At 34.5% G+C, this 17,733-nt stretch overlaps 1 protein-coding gene across 3 annotated transcripts in view; it reads left to right on the plus strand.

The window, feature by feature from the left end:
- Positions 1-6,359, plus strand: part of GABRB3 (gamma-aminobutyric acid type A receptor subunit beta3) — a 91,453-nt gene extending 85,094 nt beyond the window's left edge. For all 3 annotated transcript variants that reach the window (XM_072412915.1, XM_072412904.1, XM_072412924.1), the window contains one exon: positions 1,580-6,359. In XM_072412915.1, the coding sequence (XP_072269016.1) occupies positions 1,580-1,930 (351 nt within the window). In that variant the 3' untranslated portion in view covers positions 1,931-6,359. The remainder of the gene's footprint in view (positions 1-1,579) is intronic.
- Positions 6,360-17,733: the final 11,374 nt, after the last annotated feature.

Consider the following 17,733-nt stretch of genomic DNA (forward strand, 5'->3'; position numbering starts at 1 on the left):
CCCACCACCACATATCTCCCATCCTATTGTGTGTTACTTCCCCCACCTCCTAGATCGTAAGCTCTTTTGGGCGGGGTCCTCTCCTCTTGTGTCACTGTCTGTATTCGTCTGCCAATTAACCTATTTAATGCACAGCCCCTATTTATTGTACAACACTGCATATTATGTTGGCGCTATATAAATCCTGTTTATTAATATTAATAATTTTATTAGAATACCTGACTGGGTTCTGTTTGTCTCGGATTCACAGTTAAAGATTACTTTATATCAAGCTAAGATCTTCATGGATGATGGATGTATAATGGTAGTTTAATTGTAGAGGTCCATATCCACTGCTAATGTAAATACCTGAACACATCGCTCACAAATAGTAACCCCTACTACTATTACAATAAAGAAAGGAGGAAGAGACAGAGTACAAATATTGGGGCCACAGTTTGTAAATTAGTTCATGCAACATTTTTTTTATAGTGATGGTCACTGATGGGCTTAAATAGACCCGACCTTCAGGAGTAAATTTTAGACACTTTGTATTTGTTCTATTTATTGCTCCCCAAGAATACTGCAAGGTTGGTGGTGTTTTAGAGTTTAAAGATATGGAACAAGAAAATGCTTTAAAAAATGTGAGCAACCCAGATTCTTGGAAATATTCATATTCTCTAAAAACTGAAACATGTATACATTTTGCAACAGTAAACAGAATTAACACTTGAGTAGAATTTCAATTTCATCAACACAGGCAATGTTTTTTACGCACTTTACCATATGATGCTAGTTCCATCATTTAATAATAATATTGTTGGGACATTTATTTAATCAGTTCCACTCTAATAAGAAGGATAAATAACATATACTTTACGCCTGGCTTACTCAAGTCTGACACTTTTGTCAGCATTGTAAACTCAGCAGATAAGCCCAGGAATTAAACTCTATGCTCACTGAACAGTAGTAAACTGGGAATATTAGTTATGCCTGCCTGTCTGATCATATTGGGTCCCACCAAATCCTTAACTGTAAAAAGTATAGTTGCCTAATAAACATTATTTTTTAAATAAACAATACTGTTTCGTAAAAAAAATATTATATAATATTATTATTCTTATAAGTCGAACAGTTATACTTTGTCCCAGAAACTCATAATAAAGTCTTCATTGAAACATGGGTGGAAAAAAAGAATTATAGTCAAGGACCTCATTTTACCAGGGACTTCCTTCTTGCTGACTGTGAAGGCTGGAAATCCCATCTGGAAACACATGTATATGACCTAGTACAACTTCCAGGCAAATTCTTTGCAAAATTATAAAAATCAACATTACTGTCTTAGAAAACATATAGCAAATACTTTCAGAGGTGATTACTAGCCACAACTTTATGTTTTATTTGGAAAGGGAAAGTTAGAATATCTAGCAAGATTTTATGGTTGTTAAAATGTATATTGTGCAGATTTCTCATCACTTCCAACTTTTATTTAAATGACAGGCAGTGCAGCAGTGCAGGAAAACACAAAGATGTTTATTCTGTTTGTTGAGTATTGTTAATACATCATCACAGCCACTAATCAGCTATTTATTTTCCAAAGGTGGATGCTCATGGTAATATACTTCTAACAACTCTTGAAATCCATAATGAAGTCACAGGAAATGAAATTACAACAAGCATCACCGATTCCAGAAATTCAACAACATCTTTTGACAACTCAGGGATTCAGTACAGAAAACAAAGTGTAACTCGGGATGGATTTGGTCGTCGAACAATGGATAGAACCGCACCGCACGGCAAGAAAAATCATTTGAGAAGGAGATCTTCACAGCTAAAAATTAAAATCCCAGATCTTACAGATGTGAATGCTATAGACAGGTGGTCAAGAATGATCTTTCCAATCACTTTTTCACTTTTCAACCTAATCTACTGGTTATACTATGTCAACTGACAAACTTTGCCATGACATAGTCAACAATTAGTTTGTTCGCTGTATGCAATGGAAGAAGGAAGTTTTCATGTGCATACACTGTACTGACATGAATGTATGCACACGCTCACCTTTGTGCTGGCACATGTTCATATAAAAAGAATAAGAATATTATGGACAATTTTTCAATAACAAGACACAAGGACAGTTTTTAAGCTTTGAACAATGCAGATCTTCCTTGAAAGAAGGATATGCCTTTGGGACTTAATACTGCTTGAGACACATGTTTATTTCTGACATTTCAGTTATGGAATTATAACATCATCAGTTTTTCTGTTTATTTTAAATAGAGCTGCCACTGTAGTCAGTGAAGTGACTGCACTGTGCTTCATTGACCATTGCTGTTTTATTAAGGACATTTTTGGAGTACATTTCTCTTTAAGGGTCATTTTTATAAGCTGTTTTTTTTTTCATTTGTCATTTTTTGTCATTTGTTATGATCACACCTGGCACTGACAATTTTATTAAGGCTCATCGGAAAATGCAGTAATTATTCGTATCAACAGCATATGGAAATCCATTTTAAAGCACTGACCCTGAACTAATTGATTGATTTCCTGGTGAATGTCCTTATTATTACAAATTATAGTATATTTTCCAGCAGGCCAGTCCTATAAATCACTTGAATATTGTAATAATTTAATCCCAAGGTTATATAATGAGGTTGGGGTTATTTATTAAGCAAACACAATATTCATTTGAATTACATATTTCTTTGCCATTGTGCCTATTTTTATGTCCCATAAGGTGTTGTTGCTAAAATACTTTTGCTCAAAGATAATACTTTTTTTGTGTGTGCAAACATTTTTATGATAAATCATAAAGTATCTCCCCTCTAGTGTGCTCTGACTTTGTCTTGGAGTCAAGCATTACAATTGCCTTGAGAATCTACTTACAGGCATGTTAAAATATTTATTTGATTTGAGATGGCTCCTGTCCAGCTGGAAAAGTCTGATTTAAGCCTCTACCTGAATCCTTTTTACACTGTCATAGAGAAAAGCTCAGGCAATAATCTATTTCTGAATCTTATACTTATAGCTTGGTCCATAATCCTATTACCATGAAAGGAAAATGGGGTGCAAACTGACAACTTGCTCCAATACAGGTCATGTTTTCTACCCATTTAGGGAGGACCAGTGTTTTAGATTTAGATATACCCATCTTTTTTCTTACCTCTCTATGCTTAACTGCAGTGCTTTTTTTGTAAGAAAAAAGGTGGCGGAACTCACATCTTGTGACACTGTCCGTCCCCCCACCCCTCTTCTCCTCCAGATACTGTGCCAGACCCTTCCCCCAGAGAGCACTCCTTACAATAGTATGTGAGGAAAGAGAGTGAGGAAAGCTCTTCTGAGGGTTGGGAGTTGTAATTCTCCTGTCATTTTCACTGACAGCTGTTTCTCTTCCCGGACTTTTACGGACTTGGAAAATCTGTAGAAAAAAGGTGCCGGACCTCCGTTCCCATGTGTTCAATAAAAAAAAAAGCTCTGCTTAACTGTAAGGAGAAGCCAGAAACCTGCTAGGGAACAACTCCCACCCAAGTTAAATCTCGTCACGTAACTCTCAGTGTAAACCTTATTTAAAGGTTCACTACTGACAGTTTTGTCATATTCCTCTTTTGTATTTAAATAAGGAATCTCATGTGCCCTGCCTTCATTGCCCTAGACTTAGTTAGATTTGTACATAAATTAATAAAATAAATTATAAATCCATTAAGTTTAGGAATGGTTGGTAAAGCTGGGACTTGTACCAATGTTATTTAAATGGCAATAAGAATATTGGTAGACCATCAATTTTTTCCAACAAAGAAGGCAGCTGTATAATAGATGTTCACATAAAATAGTCAAAATGGCTTCCAGTGTAGATGCATACGTTACAATTTCTTGCAGGAGGAGTTGTTGGTTTGTAAGTTCATTCCAAGAACAGTGGGCAAAATTAGGAAGCCACTGCATATAATAATTTATTCCTATACCCCTAAATTGAATTAGGAGAAGGCTTGTTAGAACATCATTAAAAAAATAATAATTGTTAAGCACCTATGGTGGCACAAAGTTTGTTCTGCCCATAGAGTTTTCAAGCAGATTTAATCCATATAGTTAATAATGTAAACGATTGCATCTCAGGATATTTGCTATATTATTTCTTATGTATTTTAGTAAAACAAATACGATCACTCCTTCAAGCATTACACTGCATGTAACTGTAAGATATATTTGCATAGAATGCATATATACATATAATTTATTGATGTATTATTTTTGTGCTTGCTATTGTGACAGCATGACTTGTCATAAATATTTTTTTACATTCTTATTCTTGTTTCCAATTATAGAACTAGCATATTTAGCCACTTCTCTACCTTCTTTATACATTTAGATAAATGAGGCCCTGTAATCTGTAGCACAGTACAATCACTATAATACAATAATACTTTAGAGCACAATATTATCTACTTTAAGAGACTGATTTCTTTAATATGCAAATACAACCAACACAGAACATTGCATTCTTTTATTTAAACATTTCACATTCCCAAGCTACAAAAAAAAGGTTTGTTTTTTTTAACTGGTGACTTAGCTGCATCAATTTCTGAGACGTTAATATTATTTACTTTTTATCTAATCTAAGCTATTTCTAAAGAGAAGATAATATATATTTTTTCTAAGCCAAATTTATATCACTGACATCCAATACAATTAGTGTTCTCTGTTGTTCAAGTGAAAAAATATTTTGTTCGTATATATTTTCTGTTTTGCTGAATGTTTTTGCTATTTTTCTAAAGGTGTGGTCCAACATGGCTAAAATGGTTAACATTAACTCTGTTATAGTCGTTATAAGCACAAATATTCCCATATCAGCTAGCTTTACCTTTACCTGTTCATTTATAGGAGCAGGTTAAGCTATTGGTCATATGGATATCATGTCAAAGAAAATTTTGCATTATTTCATTCTTAATTCCTAAGGTAATATAAAGAAGAATGTTAAAGAATGATAAAACATTTATCTGTTAAGATGTTTAATTTTTAAAGTATAGATTGTCAATTTCCAAACAAACCTACTAATCTGGGACAGTTAAGTTTATGTTTATAAATATCTGAGATTCACCCAACTTTTACCCAAATTTTACTTTTTTTTACATTGGATTTAATTAGAAAAAAGTGTGAACTACCTTTTTGCCATTATTTATACATTTTCTAATAAATAATCCAGTGTGCAAAATGTTTGCATTGTGGGTAAAGGTTATAAAGTTATCAATAATGGGTAAAAACATTTATATGTAGACCACTCATACTTAATTAAAAAAAAAATAGCAAATTGATATTGTTTTAGGAATAAGATGCTACATGCATTGACAAATATAATATATATATATATATATATATATATAAAATATTTATAAAGGAGCATGTATGGGTGCATATTTGCATACAACTACAGTTCAGCTGTACTTTTTAAAGCAGTGGTCGACCTTTTCTGTCCCGCAGACCACTACAATTACCGGCTCAGAACCGCGCATGTGTGTTACTCAAAGGGTAAGAAACCTCCCCCATAGTGAAGTCATGATGTCAGAACCCCGCCCATTCTCCCATCACAGATCTGAGCCCACTTCCCTGAGCTGCTTGGGGGAGCACCGGCCAGAGCCTTAGATCATTTTAAATTTTCTTGCGAACCACAGGTGGGCAACCGCTCTTTTAAAAGATATCTGCTTAAATGTGCTACTACTACTAGTCTTGAGGGATGGATAGAAGGTTTAGCAAATAACATCTGAGAAGAGCCTTTACAACAATAATAAACATTACAATACAGCTGAAAGATACAAGAAGTAGCATTCAAAGATTTAAAGTGGTTCAGAGCACAGCAACTCATAGCAATCAACCACATTCTTCTTTTTTGGATTTTGCACTTCTAACTTTGCCCTTTGCCTTATTGAATAAACCCAAGAGCAGCTATACTCATAAAACTCCTTGCATAGCCTGTTAATACGCATATTTTTATTTTTTGGTTTAAGAGTTTTCAGCATATGTGTTTTTTGTTAAGTAATAAATTTAATCTAAAGACAAAACTACAGCAATGCTTCCATTAGTAACCAATGTTGAATCACATCTTTAAAACCTGTGTTGTTACTTCATATTACTGTGACAGAGGTGGGTTTACATATTAGAAGTTCTCAAGAAAGAAGTTATCATGTATGGATGCAGAATTTTCATTTGAGTTGCGGAATATTCAGTTTGTTATTCATTAAGCTATATATTTCACTGTAAAGACCTTGCATTATAAAGTATCCGATTTAGTAGATTGATTTTTCTTTTCTTTGGTTTTCAAAAAAAAACAAATTATGATAAACATACAGTTGAATGATCTTTTATAAAATTAAAAAATGTGTATAAAATTATGTCATTTGTAATGCTGTCTTGTTTTTTGTCATATATTTTACAACAAAAACGTTGCAGAGGTAAAATTAGAGCCAAAAATACTAGGTACATTTTTGCTTAAGTTTTGTGTTTGGTTAGTCAAAGCACCACTGTAGTAAACTAAAGCATCCCAATTCAATGATTTGCACATTCCTACTGAAATGGGATATTGGTCAAATTTGCCTCTGCTCAGTTGGCAAACAGTTTGCCCAAACTGACAACAAATGTTTGGGTTGATTTGGGAGCTGAATTGGAATTCAATGTCAAAGGGTAAAAATTCAGGTTTATATTCTGATCTCTAGAATGCTTGTAGAGCAGGCAACTGCAAAAAAAGGCATGATAAGATCCCTACATTTGTAGAACATTGTGCAATAATGAAGGGGGCAGCTTGCTTTGCAGGGGGAGACATCAATCTATCTATGTACAGACTAGTGGAGTGCCTTATTAATAATTGCATTTTCACATAATAGAGTAATAGTACATATTTAATCTGAAAAAATTGCTTTCAAGTAGATTTTTGGTAGAAACAAGTAGTAAAATTATTCTACTAGTAGAAATTCTAATTGTCGTAAAAAAAAGCCACTAGTTTTTCCACTAGTAGAAATGTTCAACTGTATATAAATCCGTATTAAAATAACAGTTGAATTGTTCAACAACTGGTAGAATATTCTATTAGTATAGTTGTTCTACTGCTGGTACATTTTTCTACTTGTAGAAATATTCTCCAAGCAGTAGAAAATTCTACCAGTAATCAAATAATTCTACTAGGCAAAACTCTACTTGGATTTAATTAAATTCCCCTTGAATGTCTTTAACATCAAATTTTTACATCTCGGCCAATGCCAAGTACATACTAAAACAGACACAGGGTACAACTCATTGTGCAACCTGTCATTGGCCATTGGTTACATTTGTTGACCCATACCTTCTGCCAGTCATTATAGCAGATTGCAGATTCTGAAAGCCACCTTTACTAAGAAAGTAACCAGATATCCACCCCTTCACCAGGGGAGAGGTAAATGTAAATAAACACACCACTTAAAAACTTCACATACCATTTTTGCAAATATTTTAGTTTATGTCCCCAGAAGACAGACCAAGTCAATCACCTTGTAAATGTAAATCACAATGTAAATCTTTGTCAGTCACAATGAACCAGTGTTTAAATGCTGCATTCCCATTGCTAAATGACAGATTTACCTGGCCGCAGTAATAGAAAAGAATTGTACTTGGACATTGACTTTATTACCCATAGTTCCTAGGTTTATTATTGTCTTTTGTAACCCTGCTGTCCATAGTTCAAAGACATGCAATGTTTAATTAAAAAAAAAATCACCCTGGTCGAATTCTCTATAACTTTACCAGGTCCAATGTATTTCAAATTAGCAAAATAAAAGGTCAAACTCATGGTGGACCCCAACATTTTCCAGGACAGGACAATACAGGCCAGGACACTACTACAACACCCTCCCAAAGTGTTTGAGAGATTTCCTGGATGCAGGTAACTTTAGCTACATATAGTGGGATAACAAATGTTTGCTACCTGGCACCTATGAGAAAACTCAATAGCAAATTGAAATCATGAAACATAATTTTTATTGAGGTCAACGTTGATTCCAGACACACAATGACTGCCTCCGCTGTGTCTAAAAACATGTACATGATATCTATTAAATAGAGAACATCTAGTTTTGTTTTAACAGCAACATAAGGAAATAGCTTTTTTATATAGGAAGCATTTACTTCTTTTTCTTTCGATGTATAATAATAATGATTCTGTACAATGGTAACTTATATTCTTTAATTTGCCCTGTGACATTTACATGGCTTTTACCATACTGTTGTCTTTTGTTTATCACACAAACTAATAGCATGGTAAGCATTTTCGCAACCATGCGGGTTTGTGATTTATGAGTGCACATACAGTGTAATTTTAATGTCACCAGGAGGTCAGGTTTCATTCTGCTAGATCATGCATACATGGCATTATTAGTATATCCCAGTGTAAGTCATGCAGCTTCTCTTGTTGAAAGCCTAAACAATTGGCTTGGCATCAGCTAATTGATATGTTTTGTGAAGTAGTTTGTATAATTAGCTCCTGTTTTTACCCATGCAGAAATGCCGACACAGTGTGTTTAAAACAGTTTTATCTAACTGCTCAAGTTACTTTTTTAAATCATAGAATAAACCTTATTTCTTTAGAGATGTGAGGTTGTACAAATGTGACTTATCTTCAACCCTAACATCATTTATGTCATTTTATGATAACACAACACTTATACTACACAGAGTGAGCATGGTCTTCCTAGCACTGGCAACGTTATATTATCAAGTTGCCAATGAAAGGAAAAGGCTTAAAAAGAAAAACAAATACAGCAACCACCACCATCTAGTGACTACTTCTGCAATACATTCGATTTTTATTCATTTTATATAGATACACTACAAATAAATACACTAGATACATAAGAGTAATTTGTTTTCCTCAAGCAAGCTTCTGTTTATTTTGAATAATGTTTGGCCAAAGATAAGCCAATGGTTGGCTTCAGCCGAGGCTGAACCAAAGTTTACCTGACTGATGATATGAACATTCTCATTGCCTGGAGGTGTCAGAGTTGGTCCCAATCTGATGCCATTTCAATTAAAAACATACTTAGTAATGATAATGATGGCAGTGAGAAAATATATACACAATAGGCAGTGCTGTACATTAAACAGCTAAATTCATTTAGCTCAGGCAGAGCTAATGTTTAGTTCTTTGAGAACCTAACCAAACTGTCCTTAGTTCAGCTTTGAATGCTAATTTGGAAAGTCCTAATCATGTCTTCCATTTTGGAAACCACAGTACAACTCAGCCATATCCACTCCTTCATTTAGAGTTTCATTGAAGAACAGGTACTCTTAGGGGCTTACGGACATTGCACTATAAAGAAGACTACGATTTAATGCTGGTTCCTCTCAAAACCCTGTTAGTTATAGCCCCATTAACAGATAAACATTCTGTCCCTGAAACAAGATTGTAGTCTTATTACACAATTGGGGATTAGGTGCCAAATTTTGCAGCAGAAAATTAGATTGCAAACTTGTAGCATTTGTTCTGCATCTGCTTATAATGAAAGGGTCCCTAAGATTGGGTATTAAAGAATACGTGGGCTGGTTTCTCAGAGTCCTTCAACCATGGATTCACCTTAATATAATATATATGTTAGATCTGATATGTTAGATTCTTGTATGTTAGGTTGGTATCTTGCAAAATCTCTTGGCGTGCGACAGTTCAAAACAGGATTCAGTAGTATTTTAGGATACTGGCTTGTGGGCTTTTTTAAGATATCTAATGGCTTGAAGTAGATCTTGGATTGCTAAACACATTCCTTTTACACGCTACAGCACACATTTCACCATTTATGGGTTGTAATAGTGTGTCAGTAATATTCCAGTGTGGCCATAAAAAAAAGACACAAAAAAGGTTTAATTTTAATTCCTGAAATTACCACTAAAATCAACGTAGAAGAAAAAGCTGAACAAACTGAAACATATAGGCTGTATACATGGGCAACAGCAAATAAAGTCTGGAACCAATTCCAGACTGCTCTTTGCATTCACATAAAGGTTTGGTATCGTGGTAAAACTAACCATCTTCATATTTCAAGTTTGGTAGATCAACCCACTCAAGCATCTCAGAAGAATTTTGAAATATGTAAAAAATGTATATATATATAAATGATATATATTTATCTACTCGACTTGTAAAAGTTAATAGATCAGTCAAATATAGAAACATTGGCCCTAACTAAAAAAAAGTCACTAGGCCCCCACTTGCTTTGCTCCAAAGGCCTAATGGAAAATAAGAAAACTAAAGGTGAAATCAGCCGCCTTCCTCTGGACACAACTACATGTGCTTTTTTACTTACTGTAAGAAAAAAAAGATAATGTATTTAAACACATTAGCTGGGAGCTTTCTGATGAAATTAGTTTTCTTCTGGTTAAAACATTTTAAATAAAGCTGAGAAAGTTGGGAACCCTCTTGCTGTAAAAGAGCTAGATGAATAATGAAGAATTTTGCAGAGAAAAGGTAAAATATTTAATTTCTTCATTTCTTCTTCTCATTTTTCCCATGGATATCATTGAAAAGCAGCTGACTAGTGACTGCAAAACGGTGATATTTATAAACAGTAAAACTCTGCAAAAACATGAAGTGTATCTCTGCATGATCTGCCTAATAATTCCCAGGATATTTCTCACTAAACTGTAGTAGACCCTATAGACTTTGTTTAGCTGCCATGCGTCACATAACATCCAACAAATAAAGAACAGAACATTTTGTAATCACAATTTAACCCCCAAGAGAGTCTTGATAAAAAGCAATTTTCTAAAGTAAATTTAAAGGAAATAGTCTGCACTGATCATTAACTGTAGATGTTATCTTTATTAGACAAATTGTATATTGAAGATTTAAATTCTATTATACTTAGACCTAAAGTCGAACAAAGCAAATTCTAGAAGCAATCATGTTGACTAGTGTCAATTTTAAGTATTACCTTTGAAACCTAAATTTAAAAAATGCATACACTAATTGTGTAGCTGTAACTGGCTGTGTATCTGACAACACATTTGTAACCTTTTGGTTTACTGGTTTGTTGGTTGTAGGCCCTACAATTGCTCTCCACCTAGTTCCTGTGACTACAAGTTCTGGCCCTCTTTGTGTAGACATAAAGGGCATCATTTGTTAATGCTCTCCAAGGCTGCAGATGATTTAGAAGTTGTTTGATATTTGTTTGCAAATGTTTTTAATCCTGGACCAGATCCATTCCATATTTGCTGGATCACTCACATTCACTGATAAAAGTGTTCCAAGGAGGTTGGTGGTTCCATTGCAGGATGGTATTAGATATTTGTTTGTGGAAATGAGATCATCTTCCCAAGTTAGGTTGACAAACAGTTTTTAGATTCTTGATCAAAGTTTGTGACAACCCCTATTAAAGTGTGTAGGGGTAAGTCATATATATTCTAGCCTTTTGCAGGGTTAACAAGCAAGCTAATATGAAACAAAAGGCATAAGAACTCTCCCTAATCGATCTAACTTACACTGATGATATGGCTACTTTGAGCCCATCCTTTTATGTGGGACTAGCTTATTCATTCATTTATTAATATTATTGATTAATTTAACTAGGCTGATCAGGGCAATGTCCATAAACTATATTATGAGTTGTTCCTTATTTATAGCAGTGAATTTGTAAAGTTTTTGGCCAGAAGTTAGCTCATGTTAGCAGTGAACCTCAATACTATTTTCTAGCATGACGCAGCCCATACAAGCCCATAGTAACTGGGTAATCCATTTTCCCTTAGAAGACATGTAGTAAATGTTGGCTGCCATTGCCTACCACCTGACTGTTCTCTGCTTAACACACAACTCGGCATGAGTCATCTTAGTTATTTCCCTGCTACTTCCCTGCTTGGACCTGAAGTTGATTGGATCCTATCCAACCCAAAAGATTTCTTTTAATTCCTTTCCAAGAGAAATCCTCATGAATATCCATTGTGTAAATGGTCTTTGCACATCCCCTGAAGAAGCGTATTTGCGAAATACATCGGGCTACGAGACATTTTTCTATTACCGCTTAGGGATCTTTATGTCTAGCGTCTATCGGTCTAACATCCCATGATGTAATCATGGGAAAGACCAAAAAAATTACTATGCATTGTTCACATATGAATGATGTGCTTTCATTTACCTTTTTGCTCACAATATAACTTTGATTTGCCACACAAAACCCTAGTTTACCTTTGTTTTCTTCTTAAATTTATTATGATTTAGGGGAGTGGCTCCATCTAAACTACATGTGAGGCGGGATCAGCCATATCTTATAGTACATAATATCTGGCTCTGCTTGTCTCCAAAACTGTCTGGATCATTTGCCTAGAACAGGTATGCAGCAAGCCATTTATAAATGACAGATCTGCAGATTTGTTCCTGATCTCTGACAGTAATTGTGCTAAAACTATTGTATCAAAATGGCAGCTAGGCAGTTAGCGCTGTTATAGGAAGACAGAAGTGTAAAGTTAGATGTTTTGTTATCACAGGTTTTTTTTAAGATGCTAGAATATGCACACATTAGCAGCATCGTCTTTGGGCTCCATATACACTTAAGTAGCTTGTGCATTTTTAATACATAGCATAGCATGCATTTTAGAAAAATATGTACCTTGGTATCTGTTTTTAATGTCTCTGCATAAAGTGTGTTTTGCTTTGTTTCAATAAATGTGATTTGTTTTATTGTTATCTGCAAACAAAATCCAGGTGCCCAAAAGGCTATATTCTCCCTGATGAATCACAGTACAGGAATTTAAATAGGCATGTCTGCTTAAAAAGAAAATTCCATGTTTGCTGGGGTAACCGACTGTGTCATACAACATGGAACTGCTAAATGTATAACCCAGGTCAGTACATGACCTAAGGCACAGACATGATCACAGTGAAATTCAAGAAGAGGTAGTTGTTATTATGAATAAAATGACTCTGAGCTGAGCTTTGCATTGAGCCTCGATTTTTTTTTTTGATCCTAAACATAAAACTAGCATATCCAAAAAAAACCAATGTATTAATATGTATCTAAGATACAGGCTTATAACTAGTGATCATAATTTATACGTTACTAATGTTTTATGTAGCAATGAGAATCTCTCATTCCAAAAGAGAGGTTCCTTTAATGGGAATTTTTTAATAAAGATACAGGTAATAAGCTTGAGATGTTTCAAAGAATTAGACAAATTGTGTAATTCTGAATTGATTTTATCTGTTCCAAGATGAGTAGAAGCCATGTCCTCGTGAAGATCAGAGAACTGGTTGTTAAAAAATGGCTTTTAAGTATCAGTGATTTGTTGTAAGCCTCTGTATGCCAACTTATCTCTTCTTTTGAGTTTTAGATAATACAAAAAACACTAATCCAGCTGAATAAATTAGATAAGGATGATGTCTGTTTACACAGAATTACTGGCAAAATTGACATTCTTTTATTTTAATATTCCAATATTTATTATGCTGTAACTATATCAGAACTTTCTGCAAAAATTATTTTTAAAATTATACACAGTGTATGTTGAAACAGATTTAATGAAAGTACTCTTTAAGAGTATAAATGCATCTGTATCAACACTAAATGAGATACCAATATATATATATATATATATATATATATATATATATATATATGTGTGTATATATATATATATATATATATGTGTGTATGTGTATCATTGTTACATATCTGTGTTCATCTGTTGCAATAAAATATAATTTTGACTTGCATTTCTATTGGCCTAAATGTAAGGTGAATGGGAAAGAAAAAAGAGTATCTACTAATTTGAAGTGCATTCCTACATTAACACCAGCTAATGCATTTCTTGGCAAACAAATCATGTGTCCTAATCTTATAAGGTGGAAATTTGCAAACCATTGTCAAACAAAAATGTGTCTGCCCATGGAATTAAAAATACATTAAGCAAGAACTCTATGTAAAAAGACTCCATTTGGCATTCAAGAATATATAGCTGTTGTTTTATGCAGACATGCTTTGATGTCCTAGCTAAATTGATCCAATAGCTAAAGATATATTGAGTACTACAAAGATATAGACACACCTTTGTGGTCTTATGCTGTACTCACTACCTGGTACAGGGAAAACACTGGAACCTCTGTAGTAATAAATGTATCCTGTGTCTGCAGGGGATGTCAGAGAAAAAGTGTTACTCTTAGGTAATCCACTCCTCTCTGCTTCCTACTGTTTCTGCAATAAACCTTAAAAAATTAATCTAAAGACTGGACTGAGTTACTAAAAGAGAGAGAGTACTATGCCTTAGGTCAGTCACAGTTGGGGATCCTGTTTGCATTACACATAGCCCAATAGAGAATATATGATGGTCCAGTGGTTCTACTTTGTGGTGGCTCAGCTTTGAGTTACCACAGGTGAATTGTTTTTAGTGGCCAGAAGTGAGATATGTAGACGTGTGTAAGAACAGGGCTACATTAGCATTAAGTGAGCCTATGTGAATGTCATTTGTATTTGACAAACCTCCATACTTCTCAATATTATTATTGCTTTTTGAATTTTACATGATTTCCTAAAGAGGCAAGTCTGTTCTCAAACTTTTACATTATTTTATTGTCCAGAGCACACTAGCTGTTTCTTTACTAGTCTCTTACTCTGTCAGTGTGATGTTAACTAGAATTATGATCAACTGGATAAACTTAACTAAGGCAACATAGCAATGGAGGTTTGTGGGGTTCTGTTTCTCCAGTGAAGTCCATGTAAGTGTAGTCAGGTCTTTCAAAGATTAAGGTTTAACAAGTTGGAACTGGAGGACTAAAGGTGCGTACACACTTCCAATTTTTATCGTTCCAATCGAACGACGAACGATCGATTGGGCAAAAAATCGTTCGTAAAAAAGTAACCAACGACGCCGACGAACGAGGAAAGTCGCTGGAAACGAACGACCGGACCGGCGGATCGGATTGGACGACGATCGTTGAACATCGTTCGTGTGTACGGTCGTTCGTTGATCGTCCATGTTCAGAGCATGCGTGATGAACGAACGTCCGTTCACTTTCCTGTCGTGCACATAGTTCCTCTATCGCTTAAACGATCGTATCTATTGTGTGTACAATATCTACGAACGATCGTGTCGTTACCTCTATGTGCAGGATCGGTGCTATACGATCGTTCATATATATCGTGCAGGAACGTTCGTCGTTCGTTTTCCGACGATAATAATTGGAAGTGTGTACGTAGCTTTAGGCATATAGGCCTGGGTTCAAGCCCTGAAACTGCGAACAGGTAACAGTCTTCAAAGACTATTCTAGAAGTCGTCTTTAGATTATTGGTAAAGCTAGGTTCAACCCACTTAATCCTCATCAGTGATTCAGTGGCCTATAAAAATGCGATAGACACATTGGCGATAGACACATTAATCCTGATTGATTAAAGCTCTCCAAGGCTGGAGATGATACATTTTTATCAGTGAAGCTGGGTGATCCAGCAAACCTGGAATGGATCTGGTCCAGGATTCAAAACATTTGCTAGCAAATAGCAATTTACATTGAAGAAATCTATTTCAGGTTTGCTGGATTACCCAGCTTCACTGATGAAAGTATATCCTCTCCAGCCTTGTAGAGCTTTAATAAATCAGGCCCATTATAGGAAGTCCCCGACCTGCTGCTTCTTCTCTACTATTAAAAAACACCTAATATCACAAAAGGAAAGAAAAAACAACATACTCATTATTGCTTACGGAAATTGCTTGTGAGAAAAAGAAATCCCTACCTTGTAGGCAGGCTGGTAAAGAGGCTCAGCAGGTAGCAGCAGGGGAGATTAGCCTGCCAATACCCTCATTCCATATAACCATGCTCATTGTCTTTTTAATATCTTCAATTTATTAAACATAGGTGAGCAAGTTGTAACAAATATTCTATAATATGATCAAAATCAGAAAGCCAGGAGCTGGTGACTTTTAGCTCCTGGATTTTGTGCTGGCTCCTGTCTTTCACTGCTGGGACAAATGGGGGCTGCTGATTATGGGAATAAAGTGTTTAAAGTTGCAAAAAATGATATGTTTATGTGTTTGACGTTAGGTCCAGCTAGTCACACCTGTATTACCGCTATACTGGATTATTCTATGTCAGATTTAAGTACTTTTTTGTCAAGTCACTTTTTTATTTGCACTAACAGTCAACTTTGCAGAACAGAAAATCTGATGAACAGTTTTATCCCCCTCCTACTGTAGACCAGTAGAAATATTAAATAAATTAAATAGTAAATATATTGCTTTATTCCTTTTAATAGGTCTATTAAAACTAATAGTATTAGAAATGTATGAAGAGGCAATCAAAAATGTACTTCAGAATCAGCAATGTGCTTCATTCTGAATTTGAAGATTAGGTCACACAAAAACCTGTGTGTCTCAAAAATATTCCCAAACCCCAAAAAGTTCTCAAAGTATGAAGTGTTTCTTAGTTGACTAATACTATATATGATAAACTATTTATACATATTAGGTTATTATTATTTCAGTGCATTCTAAATATTTAATTGCAAACATTCACCGGGGTAGGGAGGCTTACTCTACATAATACCTTCTGCACTTATATGTCTCATCATTTTGTAATAATTCTGTACACATCTTGAGCAGAGACATGCAGTTAACATTGGAACAAATGATTGCATGCAGATGCAGGGGAATAGCAACTCTGACAAAAAAAAGATAATATAAAAGTATAAATGAACAAAAGAAAGGTGAAAATGTATTAGAAGGCAAATAAATGGAAAACCAATAAAATAATAAATTAATTAACAATCTAAATATCCTTGAACCAATTTGTCTTGGCTTTTTTATACAATCAAGAAATATTATATTACAGCCCAGGCTTCTGTATATCTTTGCAAAACAGCACTACTTTCTGTGGTTTCCCACAAAATATCTGTTTTAAACTTTTAATGTACAAAACTGCATAACCGCATTGGCATAATGTAAATGTTACAACCAAACTGTTGAGTAAGCATAAACTATCTTCATTTCAACCCCAAAAACAGCTTAGATTATTTTTCTTCATTATTTTAGTGGGCTTTTAATAGAGCAAAGCCTTGATGCTTATAGCTTAATTGGAATGAACTATGGTAATAGTCTCACTGAGTCTCATATCAATAATTTTCTGCTGAAGTTAGGTTTGCCTTCCTGAGCACATCATTCATCATCATAACCAGCAAGCATCCTTGAGAAAGACTGCCTTCTCTTACTAGATAAATTGTTTGTAGTCCATAGAGACTTCAAATTTATTTGCTCAACTTTATATCCAGCGTTTTTAATTACCGGGTACTTAGAGTAACATTGCAAAATGTACATTTGAACAATCATTTGTTTTAATTCAGCCAAATGAATTTTGCACAGTCAGTTTTATAAGTCTCTGCATATAGATTGACAGTAGGGCTCTGTTTGTTTATGCTGCCTAGGGTTATTTTCAATGAATCCTCTCAAAACAGTAATTGTGCACCCAGCATACTTGTGACGCACTACCTAACAATCATTTTGATTGGAGCACTAGGTAGCTGGCACATTAAAAACTAAACACCAAAAAATAAAGTAAGATTACCACATAAAAATACATTTGTTGTTCAGTGCTGCCTGGAAAAAAAAACTGTCTGTTAAAAGCAACATTGTTAGTTGCCAAGCTTAGTTAACTATTTAATTAACTTTTATTAAAATGTGTTTGATATTGTACTTTATATGCCCTGTGCTACTAAACTCTGTATAAATTCTCAGTGTTCGCATGGCAATACTATTTACCATATATTGGTGAAGCAT

This window comes from Pyxicephalus adspersus, chromosome 1 (assembly GCF_032062135.1).
Source record: "Pyxicephalus adspersus chromosome 1, UCB_Pads_2.0, whole genome shotgun sequence".
Classification (NCBI taxonomy): domain Eukaryota; kingdom Metazoa; phylum Chordata; class Amphibia; order Anura; family Pyxicephalidae; genus Pyxicephalus; species Pyxicephalus adspersus.